At 41.6% G+C, this 23188-nt stretch overlaps 2 protein-coding genes across 10 annotated transcripts in view; one reads left to right on the top strand and one right to left on the bottom strand.

Annotated features, from left to right (window-relative positions):
- Positions 1–1043: 1043 nt before the first annotated feature.
- On the top strand, positions 1044–22677 carry C14H2orf49 (chromosome 14 C2orf49 homolog). 6 transcript variants are annotated; one of them, XM_070573368.1, is made up of 6 exons: positions 1101–1264; positions 3425–3591; positions 6343–6469; positions 6596–6718; positions 8355–8429; positions 21958–22677. In XM_070573368.1, exons 1-5 carry the CDS (start codon positions 1166–1168, stop codon positions 8409–8411), a joined length of 573 nt encoding a protein of 190 aa, XP_070429469.1. In that variant the 5' UTR covers positions 1101–1165; the 3' UTR covers positions 8412–8429; positions 21958–22677. The 6 variants fall into 6 exon arrangements, with proteins under 6 accessions (XP_008506048.2, XP_070429469.1, XP_070429470.1 ...); XM_070573369.1 differs by lacking the exon at positions 21958–22677 and adding an exon at positions 15907–16009; XM_008507827.2 differs by having other exon boundaries at positions 6343–6718; positions 21958–22420.
- Positions 22460–23188, bottom strand: part of FHL2 (four and a half LIM domains 2) — a 69045-nt gene continuing 68316 nt past the window's right edge. For all 4 annotated transcript variants that reach the window (XM_070573365.1, XM_070573367.1, XM_070573366.1 and 1 more), the window contains one exon: positions 22460–23083. In XM_070573365.1, the coding sequence (XP_070429466.1) occupies positions 22932–23083 (152 nt within the window). In that variant the 3' untranslated portion in view covers positions 22460–22931. The remainder of the gene's footprint in view (positions 23084–23188) is intronic.

Here is a 23188-nt window from a genome sequence, read left to right as displayed (position 1 = left end):
GTAGTGAGTTTGCTCTCTCAGAGGGCGTAGCAGGAGGCAAGTCTATTGTCTCGAGCTGGGTGGTCACAGGTGAGCGCAGCAATCAGTTCCTAGCCTAAGGAAAGATGCTTAATCCTTAAAGAAACACCAATGTTGGGAGGGGGAGGGGAGTTGCACCTTTATCTCAAGGACCTTTGCTCTTGCCATAGGGAATCTCTAAAGCAGATATACAATGCGTGCTCAACTCGGTCAGGCCCTTTTGGAAAGACAAGGTCAGGCCTAATTAGGTTTACACAAAATGGCTTCCTCATATACTCCAATATATCCTATTACTTGCCATTTTTATTTGTCAGTGCAGAGAAAAAGTACTTGAATGTCAGTATCACTACTTCCTCATTCTCCGATCTTGAGTAAATCACCCTCTCTCTGCCTCAGTTTCCTCACCTGAAAAATAAGCGTCCTAGTAATTAATACATACCTCATAGGGCTGTTCTGAGGAATGAGATAATCCATATAAAACGCAGTACCTGGCACACAACAAGTGTCTAGCAAACACCTGGCTGTTGTCACCAGCGTTTCTGCCTATTATTATTTTTTTCTGTTATTATTTTCATATGTGAGCAGTTAATTCTGAGTATTATTTCAGGGAACATACACTTGAGTGCCTACTACGTGCGAGGCGCTGGGGTCACAGGGAATAAAGTCCCTGGCCTTACATCATATTGAAGGAGAATTAGGAAACAAACAATACACAGCTTACATTTAGAAAACCAAGATAATTTGAGATATGACAAGGGCCATACGTAGGGTAATGTCTAGCCTTCCCCGCCTCTTGCCCGCGAGGCTGCCCCTGGGCTCCCTTTGGCCTCCGCCACTGGATGTCACTGGAGCGCGACCAATCGTGGCCGGCTCCGCGACCTTCGCCTTTTCCTTTCTGCCTGCGAGACTTGGAACGCCAATGGTTTCTCCGGGAGACGCCTCCTTCCTTTCTTTCGCGGTGGGGGGTGGAGGGGGCAACCCCCAGCGACAGCCAGCCCAGCACCCTAACCGCCGCGAAAGGCGGAGCTGGACGCGCGGCGCACCCAGTATGACGACACGCTTGAGTCCCCGCCCTGTACGTCACTTCCGGGACGCTTCCTCCGCGGAGGCTTGTGGGTAGCCGGCCAGGGGTCTCCTGGCGACGACGATGGCGGGGGATGTGGGCGGTCGCAGCTGTACGGATTCGGAGCTGCTGCTGCACCCGGAGCTGCTGTCCCAAGAGTTCCTTCTCCTCACCCTGGAGCAGGTCGGGCGCGCCGGGGCGGGTGGGCCTGCCGGGAAAGGGGCCCGGACCTAAGCGCGTCCCAAGTAATCCTCGGTGGCGGTGGACACACCCGCCGCCGTCGCTCCTCCCGCCCGGATTGTGCCCCTTCGAGCCCACACAGGCCCACCAGGTCTCCCCACGCCCCTGTCCGGAAAAGAGACGCCCTCGGAATATCAGGAATTCCTGGGGAGTAGGAGTCATCTTTTGGGGTCTCTGTTGGCTCGGAAAGAGGAGTCCTGGGCGACCCCCGCGGCCTGTGTGTAAGGAGGGGCCGGCGGAAGCGAGGGACTCGTAGAAGAACAGACTGAGGGGTAGTCGGCAGGGCCTGGCACGCCCAGGACGCATCGGAGAAATGGCCCATTTTCCACACTCTCCCCTCGTTTACAGATGGGGAAACTGAGTCTCAGAGGGGTGAAGTGACTTGTTTAAGGTCACGCCGTTGGTAAATGGTGCAGCCAGGAGAGAATTCAGGGCTCCTGGCTCTCCGTGTAGCGCTTCCTCTTTTTCAGCTGATGTGGCCTCAGTAGGCGAAAAAAGTGTTTCGTTTAAAGAGAATTACTGAAAGTTTCCTTGGGCTTTTATGTAGCATATTTTGTTGTTTTCACCTCAGTACTGTGCCTTTCTCTAATTTCCTCAAGCCCCCCTGCTAAGTAGCTTATTTTAGTGATTTTTACTTGGTGGTTCTCAGACTTTTCAGGTAAATCAGAGTCATCCCGGGGCTTGTTAAAACACTGCTGGGGACCCTCCCGAGTTTCTGATTCAGTAGGTCTGGGATGTGGCCTGAAAATCTGCGTGTTTCACGAGTTCTTGCTGCTTGTCCAGGAAGCACGTTTTGAGAACCACTGCCTTGAAGCTGTGTTTTCTCTAACATGCCTGTGAATTCTCTGGGAGTGTTGTCCAAGAGAATCCCCAGGGTTTCTCCATACCTCTGAGTAAGTACAGGGTGAAAATTGATAATAAAGGATGGTCCAGTGTGAGAGAGAAAATAAGTAAAATTTGTGCTTTCAAATTTTGAAGGAAAAAAGTAGTTGGGATAAGTTTATCAGAGGACAGAAATTGAATTTGTCCTGTCAGTTCTACTAAACCCAAATGTTTCCAAGCCTTTCTGAATTGCAGTTGAAGAGCCCTGATCTCATTTCCATTCTCATTTTCCTTCCTAAATCCAAACTGTATCCGTAATGACTCCCGTGCCTTATGCTGTATGTTGTCCATGACGTTGAGAACAAATTGGAAAATGAGGGAGAATGAGGCGATTTTTAGATAGAGATGATTAGACGGTGACCGGAAGCTACTTGAAAGGACTGGTAAAAACATGAAGGGCAGGTTGTTTCTACTATTATCAGTAAGGGGACTGCAGTCTCCATCTGTAGGGCCTTTTGAAATCTTGGTAGTTAACTTCAATTTAAGAAGCACAGTAGAGAAACGCGGGAAACAATATACAGGGTGAGATCTCCAGCCCATTAATCTGATCCTGATAGTAACTCTTTAGATAACTTTTTGACAGAATGTACTGATTGTTCTCATTGTTAGCTTTCTTTTGTCTGGTTTCCCAGGCAGTACCCCATTTTCAGTTTGCTTCATAGATTAAGATGATGCTACTAGAAATGGTCTTCATGTCTGGTACATTGTCTGAGCAGTTGCAGGCAACATTGCTTGTTACACTGAGGACATAACGACCATTGTCTTTTTTTTTAAAAAAAGGTTTTGTTTTTCTTTTTTTCCTTTTTCTTCCCAAAGCCCCCCGGTACATAGTTTATGTTTTTAGTTGTGGGTCCTTCTAGTTGTGGCATGTGGGATGCCGCCTCAGCATGGCTTGATGAGCAGTGCTGTGTCCGCACCCAGGATCCCAACCCGAGAAACCCTGGGCTGCCGCGCTCAACTTAACCACTCGGCCCCTCCGTGGCCAGCCCCTCGACCATTGTCTTTAAGATGAGGCTGAACCTAACTTTTGCAGCGCTTAACCTATCTATGGTACTGTTTCCTGCAGTACCGTTTAGGACTGTTAAGCGTGTATATAATTGCATAAACGGTTTTGTAATTTGTTATTTAAGCAATAGTATTTTCCCTTGTTAGGTAGGTATGTGGTCAGTTATTAAAATGAAGGATGTTGTTTTGAAATTATTTTTGTTTCCTTTTCCACAGAAGAACATACCTGTTGAAAATGACGTGAGAATAAACAAAGACAATCTTACTGATCTTTATGTCCAGCATGCAATACCATTGCCTCAGAGAGATTTGCCAAAGAATAGATGGGGGAAAATGATGGAAAAGAAAAGAGAACAACATGAGATAAAAAATGAGACTAAAAGGTACTTTTCAGTGGTTCTGGTTTTCATCTTACCTCATGTGACTAAACACTTGTGCTTTTCTTTTTTTCTCCAGGTAAACTTAAGTAAAAAAAAGAAATACATTTACTCAATAACTATTGAGCAACAGGCCCTGAGCTTATAGCAGTGAATAAGACTGACAAAATCCCCTGCTCAAATTTTAATTGGAAGAAACATAATAAGTTAAGTGAAATACACGGTATGTCACACAGTGATAAATGCTAAGGAGAAAAGTAAAACAGGGAGAAGGATTACAATTTTAGGTAAACTGGCCAGGAAGAGCCTCACTGAGAAATGACATTTGGGTAGAGACCTGTGGAAGGTAGAGAGCAGGTTAGCGTTCTAGGCAGAATACCAGAGCCTGGGTCAGGAGTGTGCCCATGATATACCAAGAATAGCAAAGAGGCCCTTGAGGCTTGGAGTGGAGAGTAGAGGAGAGAGGTTTATTGGAGGTGAGTGGGGAGATTGTTTACCAGATCATATACAGCTGTGTTAAGTCATTGTAAGGATTTTGGCTTTCCTCTGAGGTGGGAACCCATTGAGGATTTTGAGCAGAGCGATGACACCATGTGATGTGCATTTTAACAGGCTCACTGTGGCTGCCGTACTGAGCAGTGACTTAAGGTGTGGGGAGGGGAACAGGGAAACCAGTTGGGGGTGTGCTGTAATCTAGGCAGTAGATGGTGGTGACTGAGGTAGAGGACTTGGGAAGAGGTGGTTGGCTTCTGGATGTATTTTGGAGGTAAGCCAACAAGATTTGCTGAATTGTGAGAAAAAAGTGGAGTCAAGTAAGACTCTAAGGTCTTTGAATAATATAGAAATGAAGAGATTGTCATGTAGCTTCAGGTACAGTATTAAAAATTTTTAAATTTCAGAAAATTTTTCATAAAACCACAAGCAAATGAATTTCCTTTTTAAAGAAAGTTACGTTTGATTTATCAGTGTAGTTGGTAAGTTAATGAGAGCAGAGTGTCCTAAGGTCCCTAAGTGAGCCAGTTATTTCTTTTCCTGTGTCTTGTTTTATCAGAAATGGATGCTATTGATTAATTACTGAGTTTCTTTTTAGAGCCTTCTGTTTCTAAGTTGCTGTTGGAGGCAGTGTACTAGAGAGAGTGGGAGAAGATGGAGTGAAAGGAGAACACTAGCTCTGAGTTGATTACTGGTTTTGTCTCTAGTTATGAAGAAAAACTCATGATTAATAGGGAGATTATTCCCCAAGTATGAGAGTAGTTGAAGAATACAACATGTATATTCATAGTCTTTTGGAAAATAAATACATGTACCGTCTCACCTTTGATCAGGAACACATTCAGTTCAGGTTGAGTGTCATTTTAGCTTCACAGTTACATATTGGTGCAGGCTGTGTATTAGTGGTAACTTTCATAAACCTATGCTGTACATATCTTAGTTTGCTTTTCTTGACTCTTAGGAAGGCAGTGTTTTCTGCTTGATCTGCACGTTCCAGCACATTGTCCTTTCAGTACTGTTATACTTCCTATGACAGTCCCTCCTAGTCCCTCAATATCATTTTGGAAAGGGTCTTTGGATGTGTTTTAAAAGATCACAATTTGACTCTTGAATTAGAGCATTAAAGCTGGAAGGATGTAAGAGATCATCTGGAATTGTTGCATCGCTTATTATTTTGTCTGTAGAGGAACTGAGCTCCAGAGCAGTGTTGTGACGTGCAGTGCTTCTCAAATTTCAGCGTGCCTCTTGAACCTTAGGTTGAACGCCCATAAGCTGATGAGCCCTGCTCTCAGTCCCTCTCTTGCCCTTGTGCAGTGCTAGTGGGTGTACAGTGAGCTTATTTTTCATTTTCTACCAAATGGTGTTCAAAGTGACCCAAGAATTGGTGAATTTGGCCAGTCACCTAGAATCGGTTAAAATGCAGGTTGTGAATCAGTACAGGTTGAAGCCCCAGATTCTGCATGTACTACAAGCTTCCAAGGTGATACTGATGCTGCTGGTCCCTGGACCACACTTTGGGTAGCAAGGCTGAAAAGTGTTCTTCCTAATAACTGGCTGCTCAAGTTCTTTTGACACGCCTAATTAGAAGGGTTTTTTTCGTGAACTAATCTGTTGTTTCACTTGAGGTAGAATGAATAAATGAATGCTTTTCTTGTGTATCTTTACAATGATGAGTGGAAATTAGGTCCTCAGAAGCTAAATAGAAAGACTTGCCAAATTTTAAAATTAAAATTATACAAATGTTACAGCTACAGTTAGTTTAGCAAATGCCTTGACTTTAGAGACCTTTAATGAATGGAAATAGAATGTTCTGCCTCATTGTTTGCAGACTGCCATTATGGTAGTCTTAGTATAGTTTTATAGTTTATCATCCTTTCTAAATGATAATTGGTACACGGTCAAAGATAACCCTATCAAAAAGATGGTAATTTTTAAAAATTAAAAAAAATTTTTAGTTATTGGATAGTCCTGTTTTAAGTTCTAAGTTTGGTTGGTTGATTGATGTTTAAAAAGTAACTATATCTTGTGTATACATTAAAAGTAACTTTACATTTCTTGTCAATAAATATTTTTAACTTTAAAGCACTAGAAAATTATCATTTCACTGAGGGTGAACAGAAAATTTCATTTCCAGTAGTCCTATCTACAGTAGATTAGTCTTATCAGTAAACCGGTTTTGGTCACTTTTATTTTAATTTTGAGTTTCAGTGAACTGGTTTGCCATTCCAGATGGTCTTTTTCATGAATTCATCTCATTGATTTCAGGAGTAGCACTGTAGACGGGTTAAGGAAAAGACCCCTCATTGTATTTGATGGAAGTTCAACAAGTACAAGCATAAAAGTGAAAAAGACAGAGAATGGAGATAATGAGCGACTCAAGCCTCCCCCTCAGGCAAGCTTTACCAGTAATGCCTTTCGAAAATTATCAAATTCCTCTTCAAGTGTTTCACCCCTAATTTTGTCTTCCAATTTGCCTATGAACAATAAAATGGAACACAATAATAATGACACTAAACAGAACCATGACTTAACGCATAGGAAAAGTTCTTCAGGCCTTGTGAAGTCGCCACCTTTGTCCCCTGTTGGAACTACTCCAGTAAAATTAAAGCGAGCTGCTCCTAAGGAAGAAGCCGAGGCCGTGGTGAGTAATGGGTGGTTTCCATGCTAATAAAAGACGTGAATGAAATTTCTGAGCAGTTGGCCTCATAGCTGAGGTGGGTCGGCTGTGCTCCAAGCTGCTCTTAAACCCCTAAATGATCTGTCTTAATTTTGCATCTCATTTCTCATGTGTTTGAACCCTGGAATTTTAAAATCCATGATGATAAGCTCATGCTTTTTAAAATGTACTCAATTTATTTCTGCTTAAAATGTGTGAAAAGAGAGACTCTCTTAGGCACTTTTCCTAGATTTTTCTCATTTAGATCCTTTAACTATATTAGAACTAAAAGGAATATTCCTTTGTTAGTGAGGCTCAGAATGTTAAGTAATTTGTCCAGGGTCACACATTTATTAAGTAGCCTTTTAGAACTTGACCTTATGTCTGTCTGTTTTGCACTTACCTTAAAACCACACGAGAATCTTAGGATTTACCACTTGCCTCCTGTACCCCTCGGATATTCTTGTCTTTGGACAGGTAGAGGAAGCTTGGGGGAACCTGCCGTATTGTGTTCTAGTGTACAATTACAGTTTCTTTGCGGGGAAGAGGAGCGTGTCAGCTAAGAGTGGGAAGGATAATCCAGGCCTCAAATATTGCACTAAGAAGTGAGCCTCAAGGATTTTTTTGTCAGTTTCTTCAAAAGCATTTTTCTCCCCAAGGGAATTTTACTCTTTCAGTGAGGTGTGATTTGTTTGTTTGTTTGTTTAATCTTTTCTTGCTTTAAGATCTTAGATTGTGAGGTTGAGGGAGGAGATGGGCTAGGCAAGGAGGAAGCAGATCTGGAGCAGTCGGTGGTTCTTAACTCTGTGGAGCCACGTTCCTGAGGGTTACTGGAGATAGTAAGAACATGATCGCCTTTTGCCCTTGTTCCCGACACAGACACAGATGAATCTTGTCAATTTGCTGTTTTCTTGTTTAACTTGAGGGGTGATTCAGGTCTCGAGGATATTTGAGTTTTTTTTGCAGAAGAAAGAATGCGTTTGGGGAGATTGTGATCACCAGATGGCTGGCCCCCAGCAGCCATTGCAGATTGCCCAGGGGCTTATCGGAGTGACCCCTTGTTTCTCTGAAGCTCCTCCTGCCAAGCCCCTTAGCTTTATAAACTCCTCCTGCTTTTTGTTCTTGTTAAGGTGGATTTGAGGGAACCCATGCTTCCAGCTTCTTGTCTTGGCAAACTCGAATGGGGCCTTTCTCCGTCTCCAAGCACCCATGTCTCAGTGTTTGGCTTGCTGTGCATTGGGCACACGAATTTGAGATTAAGAGGTTTGGTATCAAGTGTGCCTTAGGATCACCTGGAGGAACTTCCAAAAAACCCAAACAAGAGTCAGAGGCTCATCCCCACCACCTCCTTGGATTCTGGTTTAATTGGTTCTGGGATCAGGCCCAGGCTTGGCATGCTTGTTAGTGCCCTGAGTGATTCTGATATGCAAACCTTTGAGAACCACAGCTAGAAGTGGAGGCTGGCTTTTTCCCCTCATCTCCTAAAATCTTTTCCCACCAGATGGCAGCAATGATCTACCATTCATATATTAGTAGTACACCTCGGTGGTTTAAAATGTCCATTTCAGTTATTCTCTGATATTTCTGCAAGTATAAACTGATTTGTCTTCATGTCTTTCAGAATAACCTGAAGCCCCCAGAAGCGAAGAGGAAGATACAACATGTTACATGGCCGTGAAGGAAAGTTTCCAAAAATGTAAATATAATTGTAACTGTAGTTTTTCAAACACTTTCACATATACTGACAGTATTTACAGAGATCTGATTGTTATAGAATTTTCTTAAGAGGTTTAAAATTAGGTTCAGAAAAATAGTCTCGTCTTTCCTTTCCTTTCCTCCTTTCCTCTCTTCCTTTTTTAAAAAAATTCTTGCCTTTCATGCTCTGATTAGGAAAGGATTTGTTTTAAACGAATGGCTTAGTATAAGTCATTTATCTTGACTCTAGTCAAATCATTAGCTGCAAGTCTGGTCCAAAGCATCTGATGAATTTTAGGAATTATCCTCATTAGTCTATTTCAGTCTTTGGGGGAATTTGAGATTTTTTTAAAACTCAAATACTTTAGTAGTTCCCAATTTTTATTTCTTTTCCCAAGCAAAAGATAACAGTTCCTCAAAATATTTTAATAAAAACTGCCAAACTCATCCTCCAGGTTCACCAAGAAAAGCATATTTGTAGTGCTGCCAATAAACTATTAGAATATGTGGATAAAATTGCTGTTTTTTAAGTGCTTGCATTGCTTCTTCCCATAAATCAAAAGGGAAATCAGTGCTTGCTGTTGCTCCTTTCCTTGAAGTCCTGACAGAATTAATTTATTCTGAGTTGACTGGCCAGTCTCGCCCCTGGTCCACCCGTGAGAACGTTCTTGTCCTGCTGCAGCCCTCCTACCCTTTTCATGAGCAGTCTGTGATCTCCCTCTGAGCTCAGGTATCACACCCTCCTAGGAGCTTACTCTTTTCAAAATGAAGCTAACTGTAAAATCTTCTGGTGAAGTAATCATGTTAGAAGTGGTACCTCATGGCAGGAAGTTTAGAGACTAGGAAGAGTGGAATAGAATTCTAGAACTTAAGAGAGTCCAGGAAGTATGGCAGTGACGGGGGAAAACTCAGTGTGACCTCGAGTGGGCAGAGAGGAGATGCTGAAGTGAGAAGTCAGCACAGAGTGACAGCACAGGAGAGGTGTACCAGCTGGACGGGGCTACCTGCTGGTGCAGTATGGACAGCTTCCCACAGAGCTGTCACACGCACACAGAAGTGTTTAGTAAGGGTTTGTGTTTGTCTTCAAGTGGTGTTCTCATTCCACTTGTATAGTGGAAGTCAGTGGGAAAATAGGGTACACCTTATATTCTAGTTCTAGTGTCCACTTTTCTGCTATATATTTCTAACCAAGTGCAAAGGATAGTTTATACTTTTTCCCTTGTATGATTGATCTTCAAATTGGGGTTTGCTTTTTCACTACTTTTAGAGGAGTCTCATTCTTCTTTTGATTTGTTTGAATAAGCATTTTAGTTCAGCTATTGAATAGCCTTACAAAAAATTAATTCAGCCTTGCAGGTAAGTACTGTACTAAAATTTTAACTCTAGTTTTTAGCCATTCTGCCTTTATCCAGACTGTAAATCTGTACTCATAAGACACAATTGATACACACTAAGTGTTGCTAAATTGTTAGTGTTATGGTAGATTTTAAATATATAGTTATCTGCAGGGCTGATATATGTAATATTTCTGTTGAAGGACAACTGTGATCCTATACATAATTGTGTATTAAGGAGATTTTAAAAGTGCAGCTTTTAGGGTAGAATGACAAATTATATTTTATATTCAGTTGTCCCCTCTGCTTCTATCTGCATTTCTCTCTTAGTTAAGAGAGAGTTAGCCATTTGACAGTTTTAAGTCAGTGGAAACTTATTTTTAGTTACTCAATAAAATTAATTTTTAATTTGTATATTTAACTTACAGAGTAGGTTGGTAATAACAGCTGAACTGTGTAACATTGTTGCTTCAAATTGAAGTTTATATTATGAACATTCAAAATCAGTGCTCATATAGCAGCATATTATTGAGCTATTTTGAGTTTGAAATGTGGAGAAGCACTAAACCATGTACTGTGTATTACATAATAGCAACATCTTAGAGTGCTGTGCCTTCGCAAGGTGTATACATACAGTTTGTCCTGATATGTCTTTCCTCACATGATGAAGCCTGCTGAATGATTGAACTCTGAAGCAGAAGTGTTGTTTTGGTGTGCTTTAAAGGTTAGAATGACAGGATTTGAATGGCGAACGACTTTGGAATACTCTTTACTCACTAACCTGGGTTAATATTGTTGCTCTTGATTCTATATTCCGATAAGCCTAGCTTTTCTTATTATTGGGGTAGGCAGATGATTGACATTAGAGTCAGTGAGTGGCTTCTGAGGTGTAGTTACAGGCACTTTACCACTTTCTGCCATTGGCAGGTGGACTTCTTCTTTTCTCTCTCTCTCTTTGTTTCCCTGTTTTCCTTTTTCTTATCTTCCTTTGCCATATTTTTACTTTCTTTGCTTCCACTCTTCTTCCTCCTTTCTGTAGATCCTAAGCTTCAGGCTTAGGTTTGCAAGTCCTAACTGCTTGGCCCTGAGGGATGAAGAGGCTGACCCTAATCCTCTTCCATTTGAGGGATCGTAGGCTGCTGCATGTATTCTGGGAAGTCTCAAGACCCTGCAGCACCAGGGCACTCCCTTGCTTCCCACTGGCGGTAGAGGCAGCACAGTTTACCAAAATAGCTTTATTAGCCAGACAGCTACGAGGCACTTTGGAAAGCTGGTTCAACTATTACTTGGAGGCCATAATATTTTTGCTAGTATTAAAATTCTCCAGAATTTTAATTATTATTTGAAATAATATTTTGGTTGACTTAAGTTTTGATGATTCTAAAACTGATCTAGAGACTCATTCAATAGCAATGACCTTTTTAAAACTTACATTAAGTAAAACTGCCAGTAGATTAAATCATATGTGTGTAAGAGCTTCCTCTATTTACTACTGTGGAACTTCAGTAATTTTTAGAGGCTACAAAATGGTCAAAATGTTTTTAAGTGTGCTCTTTTATTAAATGCTTGTGCAGGTTTTGTAATTCAGTACAGAAAGTTTAACCTTGTAATGTACATTTTTCTATGTAAAAAGTCTTTTAAGTAGCCTTATCCTTATTTAAATAAACTGAATAAAATTATTGAGTAGGTCTGTCATTCATAAAAAAATAAAATGGAAAAATACTCTGTAATGACTTGATTTCTTTTTATTTGAGCAAACGCTATCTAAAAGTGTTATTCTTTCTAGTACAGCCTTCTGCACTTGGGTTGATTGGGATCAGGTGTGCTCCCAGTAGTCCAGCCACATCTTGGGGCCCCTGCTGTTTAGTGGTGGGTGCTAAAGTGGCCTGGGGTTTGGGATATCCTGCCGCTATAGAGACTGACATATTGGTTGCCAGTATGCTTTGAGGGAGGGAAACAGAAGTCCTCCAAACCTTAGGCCCTGTAAGCTTTCTTAACAACCTGGGACAAACGAGAGATTCAGTTGAGGGATTATTTGTGTTTGGGGTGATTTTACAAAAGTTAATTTCTAAGCTGGTATCTTAATGTTGGAGACTGAATGAAGCTCTAAATGACTAAACTTGGAAAAGCCTGGGGTAACTTTCTACCTTGAACTTAAAAAGTAGATCCTTCACTTTTTGTCTAGACAGAAGAGACAGAAAAAAAAAATCTTACTTCCGTTTAGATTGTTTTTGCTAAAGTGCTTTTTACTAACTGAAGTGCTCTACTCTGTCAGTTATTATTAAACTTGGTTGTCTTCCCTATTGTGGCAGAAAAAATAAAGATGTGAATTAATTTCCTGCTCAGTGCAATAATGGATAATCGTAAAGACAGAAAGAAAAGCAAACTGAGTCATGAAGTAATGAGGGATGGGGTAGGTAGGGTGAGACGCTACTTCAAATATAGTGGTTGGGAAAGGCCTCTTTGAGGAGGTTGTATTATGGGGGAGATAGTTATGGAAAGTTTTCAGGAAAAGCATCCTGCTTGTGGTAGATTTTAAATGGCTACATATTCTTTGTTACTCCTCCCATCCAAGGTGGAGTCTGTTTCCCACAGCTCAAATATGGACTGGTCTTGTAATTTGCTTTGTTTCAAATGAAAGCTTCTACTCCCACTCCTGGACCCATGTTGCAGCCATGTGAAACAGCCGGCTAGAAAAACATGTCCCAGCCAATAGCTAGCACCAACCGCCAGACATGTGACTGTTAGTCACCCATCCACACTCTAGCTACCAGGTGACTAGCTGCCCGAGTGTCCCAGGTGACACCAGCCCAAATAGCTGACTCAGAATCCTGAGTGAATAGAATGAGGCTTGTGTTAAGCCACTTAGTGTTGGGGATGTTTGCTATCCAACACTAGGAGACTGAGATACCAGAGAAGGGCAAAGCGAAAGCCATGAGGCGTTTAGAACAGAAAGACTCATGTGGCTCAGATCAACGAAAACAGCAGAGAAGGTAGGCAGGAGCAGAGGGTGTAGGATCTTGTGTAGATCCTGGTAGACTTTGGGTTTGATTCTAAGAGCAATTGGAAGCTGTTTGTTAGCTGTGTTCAGACTGAACAAAGCATTCAGTTTAGTCAAAAAGACAGAAAATAGACTGACTGAACAAATATATAACAGCCCTAAACATTTTTTTCTCTAGTAAAATTATCCAAGTTTTTTGGTACTTTTAGCCTATTTGAACTAAAATATTTATATTTCTTTGACTGATAATTAAACCTTAGGGGATTATAAAATACCAGTGAGAGATATTTTTTATAAATATAAAAACAAGCCTTCTGTTATGTCTATTCTGCCCTGCTGTGTAGTCTTTTAAAATTTTAAAAAATAAACCTTTTAGGGAAGTTTTAGATTGATAGAAAAATGCCAAGGTAGTAGAATTTCCATATACCACACATCCAGTTTGGCCTATCAGTAGTATACATTAGTATGGGACATTTATTGAAATAAATCAGTAGTGGTACATTGTTAGCTAAAGTCCATAACTTTATTCAGATTTCCTTAGTTTTTACCTAATGTCCTTTGTCCCAGGATCCCATTCAGGATACCACCTTACATTTAGTTATCCTACCTCCTTCGACTCAAATTGGCTGTGACAGTTTTGCAGACTTGCCTTAAGCTTTTCATGACCTTGACATTTTTGAGGAATAGTGGTTAGGTATTAGGTAGAATGTCCGCAAATTTGAATTGTCCACCATGTTTTTCTCATGAGTAGACTGGGGTCATGGGTTTTGGGGGGAAGATCACACAGGTAAAGTGCCACTTTCCTCACAAATTAAGGGTGCAATCACCATGACAACACTTTTGAGGTGAATGTTGGTTACCTGGGGTACTGTTTGTCAGGTTAACATACAGTTAATTATTCTTCCTCTTCATACTGTACTCTTTGGAAAGAAGTCACTTAAGGAGTAGGGAGTTACGCTGCACCTTGCGGGCCAAGTAGCTACATAAATTATTTAGAATTCTGTGCAGTAGATTTGTCTGTTCTCCCCCATTTTATTTATTTAATAATTTGTGTCAGTGTGGACTCTCAAACTTTGAGTTATAATCGAATGCTTTTTTTGCTCAATTGTTCTAACTTTGGCCATTGAAAACTCTTTGAGTGGGCTCCTGTGTCCCTTTGATTTACCTCATCATTGTGGTTTCTTTTGAGCACTTCCTTACTTTCTGGCACTACAAGATGGTCCAGGTTCATCTTGTGGATTTCCTGCCCCAGTCCTCGACTCAGCCATTTCTCCAAGGAGCCCTGGTTCCTTTTATTGAAGAATGGTGTTAGAAAGCAAGATCTAGGCACTAGATGTGCTCATTGCTACTGGGGTGTCATTGCTTTTAGGCCTTCGCAACTGACAGAGCACGGAGATAATGTATGTTCTATACTAACCACTGTATTTACACATAAATATTTCTGTATGTAACTATCTTTAGGAAGCTAAACATGAGTTCATACTGATGTTTCCAATTCTAATCCATTACCATATGGATCATTCTAGACTTCCCTTGCTTGCTTGTCTGTACTTCCCACCCCAATAGTGAGACACCTGTCTCCCACCATCCACCATCCATTTACTCAATTGTTCAGTTTCAGTATACAGGTGTAGCAGTGGCAGAATTGTTACCTGTACTGATGTGGGAAACAACTTTATCAGAGCACAGTGATTATGTACAGTTCCTTATGCTTTTATTCTTATGGACTCCACTCATTTCCAGTTTTACTTAAGTCATATCACTTAAAAAATGTGGAGTTTTATCATTTTAATGAAAAAGAGAATGTCTGTTTTTCTCTATTTTCTTTTTTTTCTTTTTAAAGATTTTATTTTTTCCTTTTTCTCCCCAAAGCCCCCTGGTACATAGTTGTATAGTCTTCGTTGTGGGTCCTTCTAGTTGTGGTATGTGGGATGCTGCCTCAGCGTGGTTTGATGAGCAGTGCCATGTCCGCACCCAGGATTCGGACCAACAAAACACTGGGCCGCCTGCAGCGGAGTGTGTGAACTTAACCACTTGGCCATGGGGCCAGCCCCTGTTTTTCTCTATTTTCTTAATCAAGTAAACCAAACAAATTCCCTGGACAAACATTCATTCAACAGGTGTTTACTGTCTTTCACATCTTAAATAAGGAGTTGGAAGAATAAGACACGGTCCCTGCCCTCAAGGGGCTGTATCCTTTTATCAATCCCAATCGATTAAGTCTAAACATTCAAATCATTTGAGAAGGAATCTGAAGAACTTTTTTTTTTTAAAGATTTTATTTTTTCCTTTTTCTCCCCAAAGCCCCCCGGTGCATAGTTGTATATTCTTTGTTGTGGGTCCTTCTAGTTGTGGCATGTGGGACGCTGCCTCAGCGTGGCCTGATGAGCAGTGTCATGTCCGCGCCCAGGATTCGAACCAACGAAACACTGGGCCGCCTGCAGCGGAGCGCACGAACCCAACCACTCGGCCACGGGGCCAGCCCCAGAATCTGAAGAACTTTTAATAATTAAAGTCACAGTATCCTGTGCACTACATAGTTTACTAGTTATGTTTTTAATTCCTTGATGCCTGAGGAAACCAACCAAAAACAGAGAATGGGTTTTTCTTTTAGAAGATCCCCTCAGAACCTGGGAGATTTTTAAATTCATATGCTTCTAATTATTTAACTGCTAATAGGTGTCTGGGGATGACATTACCCTGCTCTTATTTTTGTAATGGAGACTTATTTGTTAATCTCTCTATATTCCTTCTGGCACCCTTAGAAAGGTCAGTTTACTAGTTCATGGACACATTGGCCTGTGCATCGCCCAGACCTTTCCTTTTCAGTGTTTCAGAAAAACTCATGTATTCAGAAGTGGTGTTTCCTCCATAATCATCTCTACCTATAAGAAAATAATGTTTGTTTTATTTTAGATTTAATGTTCTCCCTTAACCTTATCAAGCAGTCAAATGATGGATTTTTCTCATTCTTTCCCAGTAGAGGTTATTCAGACTGTAAGCACACTCTAATCCAGCACTCTGATTTTACAGAAGAGGAAACTGATGCCCAGAGAGAACGTGACTTCTCTAAAGGCATGCAGTGATTTGGTGGCAGAAGAGTGACTAAAACCTAGATCTCTTGTTCTTCTCTATTAACCCAGAGATGGAACCCCTCCACCCTGGGAATAGTGTGTGAGGGTGCCAACTTTTAGAATAGCAGCTATTCATAAGGACTGTCAACTTGGCTCATGGAGAGAAGAGATGTAAGTACTATAAAACTTTGTAGCACTTGGTTTTGCACTGCTGTCAGATCTCCCTCAGGAAGGACAACGGGCTAGGACTCAGGAGACCTCGCTTCTAGTGTGTTGGCCTCTAATAAAGTGAGCTTTATTCTTTCTGGGCTTCTGTTTCCTCCTCTGTCAAGCAGGTGGATTCCACACTGATCTTAAGTTTCTTCTAGATCTTATTTCTCTGTATTTCTACCTTATACTTATCCCTGAGACCCCTTAGTCTGTCATTTAATAGCCAGGCAGAAAATGAGAGGTGCCCTGAAGTCTGAGGGAGCATCACTAAAGATGACTGAGAATTGATTTTATACTTTATGTATTTTAAGTTTCTAAAGTAATACGATTAATTGATACCCAAATTAATACTGCATTTATTCTGCTTTACTATAGCTAATGTTTTAAATTTTTTTTTCAAAGGGAATTAGGGTTTATTAGGCTGATTTATGACTTGAGGGCAGCCCTCTGCCTACAGATTGGATTGTGTCCATTTGTAGAAAGTCAGTGATGTGTTCTAAATATACCCTGGCTTCTCCTATGTCGATGACAAGGATTTCTCTGCTAGTGTCTAAGGTCTGCTCCACCAACAGCACTGAGGTCTTTTGCAGACATTCCCTTAAAGTTTTTCCAGAGATTAAGCTGTCACTAAGAAAAATATTGAGACAGTAGTAGTCAGCTAGTTCAGGGGTCATCGCATCCCAGCAGGTACATTTACTGAGCTGCTTGCTGTGTTCAAGGGCTATGCAAGGTGACTGCCTCTTAAGGGAAACTGCTTCCGGTTACTTCAGTGACTGGATTCTCATGGTTTTGGTTGAAGGTACACTAGTTTATTAAGAATTTTACAATGTCCTCAGTATTAAATATTACTGCAAAGTTTAAATATATATGTGTATTTTTTTTTAGTGAGGAAGATTGGCCCTGAGTTAACATCTGTTGCCAGTCTTCCTCTTTTTGCTTGAGGAAGATTGTAGCTGAGCTAACATCTGTGCCCATCTTGCTCTATTTTATGTAGGGTGCCACTGCAGCGCAGCTTGACAAGTGGTGCTAGGTCCATACCTAGGATCCAAACCTGCAAAGCCTGGGCCGCTGAAGCAGAGTGCGTGAACTTAACTATTATGCCATCAGGCTAGCCCCTAAATAGATAATTTATTCTACAAAATAGTTATGCATTTAAATCAAAGCTTAAGAAACTGAAATACAGATGGTCCCTGACTCACAACGGTTCAACTTATGATTTCCCGACTTTATGATGGTGTGAACGCAATCTGCATTCAGTAGAAACTGTACTTTGAATTTGGAATTTTGATCTTTTCCCAGGCTAGCAATGTGTGGTGCGATCCTCTCTCATGATGCTGGGCAGCAGCAGCAAGCCACAGCTCCCAGTCAGTCACACAATCACGAGGATGAGCAACCAATACACTTCCAACCATTCTGTACCCAGAGAATCATTCTGTTTGTCACTTTCAGTCCAGTATTCAATAAATTACATGAGATACGCAACAGTGTATTATAAAATAGGCTTTGTGTAGGTGATTTTGCCCAACTCTAGGCTAATGTAAGTGCTCTGAGCACATTTAAGGTAGGCTGGGCTAAGCTACAATGTTCAGTAGGTTAGGTGTATTAAATGCATTTTTGATTTATGATATTTTCAACTTATGATGGGTTTATCAGGACATAACCCCATCGTAAGTCAAGGAACATCTGAAGACAAAATCACTGTAAGTCTCAACATTGTAGAATGTCACAAAGAGGAATTAACTAATGCAATGTTTATAGTTAGGTTTGCTTACGCTCAAAATTAGAGAAAAAAGTTCACTCTGACTTCTTAAATGTAAGGAACAATTCTGCTGGAAAAAAACGTTTAAGAAAAACATCCTTAAAAGCATTGGAGAGCTGACAGGCAAAAATCTAAGAAAACACAAGATCTTGGAGAAGTAGACCATTTAGTTTGATGCTAAATGGAATGGAAACTGAGCTGTGGTTCATGTGACTGATGTAAAGGAGAGAGAAGTCAAAGCCCAGAGCCCCCAAGATAGGAGCCCTAACAGCTGCGAGCCCAAAGAGAGGCCCACAGGGTAAAGGTGAGTTAGAAGTAAACCTGCCCTGCTGAGGGAAGGAGGGAAGAGAAGAAAGAAAAGGAAGATAGGAAGGAAGAACAGGAAAGGGAAAGGAAGAAGAGACAAGGGCGGTGGAGGCAGGAAGCAAGCAAGCAGGCCCTCGTGCAGATTTGTGGTCAAAATTTACTTCGCCGGGATGGTGAGAGAAACGCAGGCAGTGACTGGGAGGTAGTTCCAGTCTGGTGGTACTCCCAGCGCGCCACAGACAACGGGACTCACCTTGCAGGAAGATGCGCTCATTCTAAGCCTCAGGAAACACCCACTGATCATGTTTTAAAGGCAGCGACTAGCACAAGTCAAAATTACCCAAGCCTGCAAGGAAGCATGCGAAGCATGAGTACCAAGCATGAGATGCAGCAGGAAAGCAGGCGGTGGAGACTGATGCCCAAAGTGTTCGCGTGTTAGAAAAATCAGGTAAAGATCAAGCAAGTTTGCTTGCTGTGTTTAAAGAAAAAGACAAGCTTTAAAATAACTGTCCAGTACAGGAAACTGTAAAAAGTATAACATGTATTTTTAATTTATTTTTATTGAGGTATCATAAAATACTGTGAAGTTTAAAAAATCTTATACAGCTCAGTGAATTTATATATATTTAAATATGTAACCCCTACCCAGATCAAAATATAGATCACGAGTTGGCAAACTGTCTATAAAGAGCCAGATAGTAAGAATCTTAGGCCTGTGTGCCATACAGTGTGTAAATGAAAGGGTGTGGCTGTGTTCCAATAAAACTTTTTAAAGAAAACAGGCAGTGGGCAGGATTTAGCCCATGGGCCATAGTTTGCCGACCATAATATACAACATTTCCAGCATCCCAGGAGGTTTCCTCATGTCCCTTCCCAGGCAGAGAGGTATTCACTATCCCGACTTCCACCTCCACAGTTTAGTTTTACATGCTAACATTCATTTTATACACTTTTATTTGTTTTTTTCACAATTTAATAACAAGACTTGCTTAATAAAAAGGATTATCATAGAACTGTATTATTTTGAAGCCACTCAGAAATATCGTTCAATAGAGTGATTCCCAGCTGACCGAGCAGATGGGTAGAGCCGGGGTAGAGTTTTGTGTGTGGTTGGCCTCAAACGACAGACTCTCCTGAGGCGAGTGCGCCCCTCACATCGCAGTGCACTGCTTTCAAGACTCCTCCCTTTCCTTGGCTTTCAGCACTTGACTGTGATGTGTTTGGGTATGGATCTCTTTGCATTTTTCCTACTTTGAGTTTGTTGACTTTATTGGATGTGTGTTTTTAGATTAATGTCTTTCATCAAATTTGGGGAAGTTTTCAGCCCATTAATTCTTCAAATACTTCTTCTGTTCCTTTTCTCTCTCCTCTCCTGGCACTCCCATCACGCATACGTTTGTGCACTTAATGGTGTCTTACATTTCTCTGAGGCTCTGTTCATTTTTCCTCATTCTTTTTTTCTCTGTTTTTCAAATTTCATAATCTCCATTGATCTATCTTCAAGTTCACTTATTTTTTTTTTCTCCCAACTCAGCTCTACTGTTGAGCCCCTCGAGTGAATTGTTCATTTTGGTTATTAATACTTTTTGACTCCAGAATTTCCATTTGATTCTTCCTTTTTTTTTTTTTGAGGAAGATTAGCCCTGAGCTAACATCTGCTGCCAATCCTTTTTGCTGAGGAAGACTGGCCCTGAGCTAACATCCGTGCCCATCTTCCTCTTGATTCTTTTTTATAATGTTCATGTCTTTAGCGGTATTCTCTACGTGATGAGTAATTTTTATCACACATGTTCCTTTAATTCTTTAAACATGGTTTTCTTTAGTTCTTTGAACGTGGTTATACTGTATGTTCAGCCAGTGTTTGGTCAGAGGTTCTGCTTGAGCCCTTTCAGCTAATAAGACTTCTGCTCTTTGCTGATGATCTGTGTATGGCTTGAAGAATGATTTCAAGTCTTCCCCACATCCCACTCTGATTGCTCCTGAGTCGGTGCAACCCATTCCATGCCCAGTCTTATGGACCCCCAGGGGTAAGTGGGACCCCAGGAGTGCTCCTCTTAGCTGTCTCTTTCCCTGGGTCTCTCTATTAAACTTCTGGCTGATGTGCCATTTTGCTTTTTGTTGCTAGTATCATGGAGCTACCAGTCCCCTCTTACTTGCTTGCCACCAAGATCTCTATTGTTTTTGACAATCCCTTTAGACACAGATTTCTCCATTCTTGGTACCAAAGTCAGTCCCCTCAGGCAGAGCTGCTGAGCTACCAGTGCACAGAGCGTGCCTCTCCCCTGGGAGCTGGAAGTGTCCTGCTTCCCCTAGAGTAGCACGCCTTCTTAAGAGTAGGTGCTGGGAGGGGAGGATGGTAGCCCCTGATCTTCTCAGGTTGCCCCTCCCATTGGAACCTCTACCCTTATGAGCAGGCCGGAACAGGGGCCATTGGAACCCCGGGATGCTCAGCCTGTCCTATCTGGGGCAGGGCCCTACATACAGTAGGAGCCCGTCCCTTCCTGACTGCACTCACCCAGAGCAGATAGCCTGGAGCAGAGCTGCTGTCACGTGAAGCTGAGGTGTGGGAGTGGGCTGGGATAGGGCTGTGGCTCAAATGCCGCAGGCTCTCAGTTTGCTTATTAATATGTAGATTTTCCTGAACAAATGGTTCTCTATTTGCTGTATGCTTTTAGGGAAATTTTCAGAGACTTTGTTATTCGGTTTATATATATAGTTTTCCCATTTAAATGGTTGTTTCACTGGGAAGAGGGTCAGCTGAGCTCTGTACACCACCATTCCAAAGTCCCACCTAGTCAGTTCTTGGAGCCTTGGCTGGCCTGCTTGGAGTCTGGTCTACACATGCGTGGTTCAGTTGTCAGCCAGGGATTTGCAGAGCTTTCATACCAAGAACTTGGGGCCCTCTTTTCTAGAGTTTTCCCTCTTACTTTCCAGAGGCTGTTTATCCCAAACTCTGGCCTCTGGTTCTTCAAGCCAGTAAGACTGCAGGTTTTCTAATAGGGTTTTAGCTACCCTGTTGGGGCTGCCCTGGGACAAAAGCCATAAAAAATGAGAAACCTACTCATTGCTGTTCTCTTCAAGCATCCACTCCCCTCCAAAGTCTTCCAGCTTTGGGTCATGCTCCAGTGTTTCGAAAACTTTTAAAAAATATTTTGTGCAGAATGGTTGTTATTTGAGGGAAGATTAGTCCAATAGGAGCTACGTACTGGAAGTGGCACTCCCCCTTACCATTAGTTGAAGGTTGGATATGACTCGTGTGTCTGTGATTTTAGCGAGGAACAGGCAGGATGTTCCATAATGAAATTTAGAAAGCTTTTACTTTTTTGGGGGGGAGGAGGAATTTTGCCATTTTAAAAAAAAGCATATTTGCAAGAATGCTTTTACTTTTATGTTACATATGAAGTGGAAGATGGCAGAACAACTAACAAGGTGGAGTTAGTTACTCTTTTAAGCAAAGCCTCAAGCTAACGACAAACCCAGAAGGCCTGTCTCAGACATTATCAAACACTTCTCACAGTGACCAGCACTCAGATTAAGAAACTGACTTCACTCTGCTCAGCATAGATGGGACTTGATTTCCACCAGATTTTTCTGTTGCACGGCATATCATTTTATCACATTGCATTGTCTTAGAAAACTAAGGACAAAAAGTCACTTGTTACCATTCTAAAAAGAGAAATACGCAATGCCCTGTCTCATAAATTGGCTCAGTGCTTTCCGACTATATACTGTGCTTTCAAAGATGATTTTACAGGCTACTGCTACACGAGGGGCTCAGGGTGCTATCTGTATAGCAGTGATTCCGTCTGTCTGTCTGTCTTTTACTGTCTTTCTTATCTTTTCAGAAACACTTACTGAAGGCTTCCAGTATGCCCTAAATTGCTCGGTGTTAAGAATATACAGATGAACAAGATGTCATCTCTGGCCTCGAGGTGCTAGTGTCCTTTTGTAATCCTTCACTTTATGGAAGAGAAGGCAGGTCAGTGGAAGATATGGATCCATGACAATGGGAAAACAGCTCTGTCAAGAAAAGTGACCCCAACACTGCCTTCACTGTCATTAGCTCCTATTCTGGAGCTTATGTTACTGCATCAAAGGCAGAGCATTAAATTCCAAGAGAAACAGAGTTTGGGAGAGGGGAACAAAGAGAATGTAGCAAGGAAGAGGTTGGGGTGCTGAATGAAGGCTTTCTTTTAAATAAAAGGTGCGATGCAATTTCAGTGACACTGACGCAGCCCATCAGAACTTGCACTTCACCCAGTGATCAGCAAACACGCAGTAAAGTGTTGTTTATACTTAGAACCTTAATGTGTAATCATTATTTCACACACTGTGCCTGGCAAAAGATTTTGTTCTGGATAACTTTATTGTTATAAACTTTATTGTTATAAAGCCATATAATTTTGCTTGAGGCCTTACGTGACAGGAAGTTACACAGTTGTAAATATCAACTCTTCACTATCTTATGTAGTTTGGAAAACTTTCAAGTTCGTGACATGTTAATTGCACTTAAAAATTAAATACATGGTGAAAGAAAGATACGTTTATAAAGATATTCAAAAGGATTTTTACACTTGGATTTGCCTTGCTTGATTACGAAAATTCAAAACCATCTTCCCACCTAAGGTTTACGCAGGGCTTTCTCCCTCCCTGGGAATGAACTAACACAGAGGATTAAAGGGCCTCGACAAACGTGAGGAGCACTGAGGAGCGCAAGAGCAAAGTCTCGCCACGGCTGCTGGAAACCAGAGCACACTACTGCCGGGTCGAGAAAGAAAATCTCTAAACCTGTGTGTGTGGCAAGCGCGTGTGTGCTGACTCAGATGTCTTTCCCGCAGTCGGGGCACAGGATGTCGTCCCTCTCTGTGAGGAAGCCTCGGCCCACCAGGGACAGGGAGCACTTCTTGCAGTTGAAGCAGTCATTGTGCCACTGCCGCTCCTCAAAGGAGATGTACTTGGTGCCGCCGAGTCCTGTTAACAGAGGAAAACACCACCGGATGAGGAGAGACAGGGAATACTGCTAGTTAGCACCAGGCGACCGGGACTGGAAGAGGAATGCTGGTTTGCTCCATCTTC

The sequence above is a fragment of the Equus przewalskii genome, chromosome 14 (assembly GCF_037783145.1).
Source record: "Equus przewalskii isolate Varuska chromosome 14, EquPr2, whole genome shotgun sequence".
Classification (NCBI taxonomy): Eukaryota; Metazoa; Chordata; class Mammalia; order Perissodactyla; family Equidae; genus Equus; species Equus przewalskii.
This window is presented reverse-complemented; position numbering and strand designations above follow the sequence as displayed.